At 43.0% G+C, this 2,315-nt stretch overlaps 1 protein-coding gene across 1 annotated transcript; it reads right to left on the bottom strand.

Moving 5' to 3' along the window:
* Positions 1-715: 715 nt before the first annotated feature.
* Positions 716-1,432, bottom strand: LOC127236252 (40S ribosomal protein S8-like). The gene is given in 1 exon segment (XM_051203860.1): positions 716-1,432. A coding segment is annotated over 1 exon segment (627 nt). The 5' UTR covers positions 1,392-1,432; the 3' UTR covers positions 716-764.
* Between the last annotated feature and the right edge of the window lie 883 nt (positions 1,433-2,315).

Genomic DNA, 2,315 nt, shown 5'->3' on the forward strand with positions numbered 1-2,315 from the left:
ACCATCTTTTATGTTCCCCTACTGCCCTCCCCCATCTTTTTCCAGGAAAGAACTGAGGTTTAGAGGAAGTTGTTAGTGGAAGTCACACAGCTAGCAAGTGGCAGAGTTGAGGTTTGAACCCATGTCTATCTGGATCAAGCATAGGCTTTAGCCCTTGCCTAGACTACAACTTCATTGGACTCAATAAGAAAGGATTTAGCAAAGCTGGATTTGGCTCAGACCAGTGACCTCAGCATTTGGGAGGCTAAAACAGGAGGATTGCTACAAATCTAAGGCCAGCCTTGGCTGCAGAGTAGAACTCTGTCTGAAAGGGGCCGGAGGCGGGTGTCAATTTGGCAAAACCCACTTTCCCAGGTCTTAAGTAAATTTAGAATGCTGAGTCAGGTTGGTGATGGAGAAATCAAAGAATAATAGGATTGTATAACGACATGGTGTTATGCTAATCTTGGCTCTGAGGAGAGATTCTCTTCTCCGTGGAAGGCAGTAACAGAGAGCATTCCCCTGACCCTCTCAGTGCTTCCCCATGCCCTCAGGAGGACAGCTCAACCCAGCAGCATCATGGCCTGCTCTGTTCTTTGCACTACTCAGTTTTTAGATCTAGTATTTTCAAATATACCCATACCACTCACTAAATATGAATTTGTATAAACCCTTTGAAAGGATTTTTGCTTTGCTTTTTCTAATTTTATAAACTTTATTATTTTTTTAGACAATATAAATATAGAACAATAAACACCTTTATTACATGAGCTATGAATGATGGTTTATTTGCCTTTCCGGGCTTTGATCTTCCTCAGATAGAACTCCAGCTCCTTGCCTTCTAGCACATAGCCATCTGCTCTGCCACACTGGCCTGGTCTTGAGGCAATACAGTCAAGAAGCTTGCCCTGCTGGAACTGTTCCTCCAGAAGACTGCTGATTTTGGCGTTCTTTTTCCTTTCATCATATTTCTTTTGAATTTTCTTGGATCGTTTTTTGTTTAGTATTTCTTCCTCCTCAGGAGTCAGCTTGGCCCCCTTCTTGCGGCCCAGGGGCAGTGCATAGTGGGACCCGTACCACTGTCGGTACGGTGTGCTGTCGATGAGCACAATGCAATTCTTCACTAGGGTCTTGGTGCGGACCAGCTCATTATTGGATGCATTGTAGACAACGTCAATGATTCTTGTTTTTCGAGTACAGCACTCAGAGCCCCAGGAAAAGTTTCCCACATCCAATCTTAGGGCACGGTACTTCTTATTGCCTCCTCAAACTCGGACTGTGTGTATACGACGAGGGCCAATCTTCGTGTTGGCAGCAGGCCGTCCCAGTTCATACTTCCGCTTCTTGTGGTAGGGCTTTCTCTTACCCCGGGTCTTGCGGCGCTTGTGCCAGTTGTCCCGAGAGATGCCCATCGCTCGGCGCTGGCTGGAAAGAGGAAGCGCAAAGCCTCACGGTTGGGTTTCTAAAACCTATAAACTTTATTATTTAAAAAAAAAAAAACCTTGCAAATAAATAAAATCCGCACACAGCAAACTTAGTTTTCTCTTTTGATAAAATCTCATACTGTAGATTAGACTGGCTTCAAGCTCTTCCTGCCTTAATAATCCCAGAACTAGGATTACAGGCATGCACCACACATTGAATGAGTTATTATTTAAATTTAGGGATTATTAATTGAAGTGTTCAATTCTGGTCTGTGGATGTAGCTCAGTGACAGAGTGTTTGCCTAATATGTGCGAAGCCCAATTCACTTTCAAGCAGCAATATTTTTCTTTCCAGTTTCAGATAGTTGAGACTTTGCGGGAGCTCACAGCCCAAGACCTGAATACATAGTTAGGTGCCTAGTAGGTAAAATAGCCTATAAGTAACCCTGTCTATCTCTCCTGCAGTATAAATACTGTTTTCTCTGTCTGGAGTTTTCTAGATCCTTCTACAGTTATATACTCTCCACCCTGTTTTCCTCATTTTTCTGCACTTTTCCCCCATGTGGTTTTAGAGCAGCAGTTCTCAAGTGGCTCACGATTTCATAGGGGTTACATATCAGATATCCTGCACATCAGATATTTACATTATGTTTCATAACAGTAACAAAATTACAGTTATGAAGTAGCAACAGAAATAATTTTATGGTTGGGGGTCATCACAACATAAAGAACTGTATTAAAGGGTTGCAGCATTTGGAAGATTGAGAACCATAGGAGGTCATGCATATGTTTGACCATTGAGCTACATACATTCACACCAGAGTAACTACTCAGTGTCCTCATCTATAAAGTGAACCAGTTCTGCTGGGCTGTGGTGGTGGCAGAGGTCTTTAATCCTACACTCAGATGGCA

The sequence above is a fragment of the Phodopus roborovskii genome, unplaced genomic scaffold (assembly GCF_943737965.1).
Source record: "Phodopus roborovskii unplaced genomic scaffold, PHOROB, whole genome shotgun sequence".
Classification (NCBI taxonomy): Eukaryota; Metazoa; Chordata; class Mammalia; order Rodentia; family Cricetidae; genus Phodopus; species Phodopus roborovskii.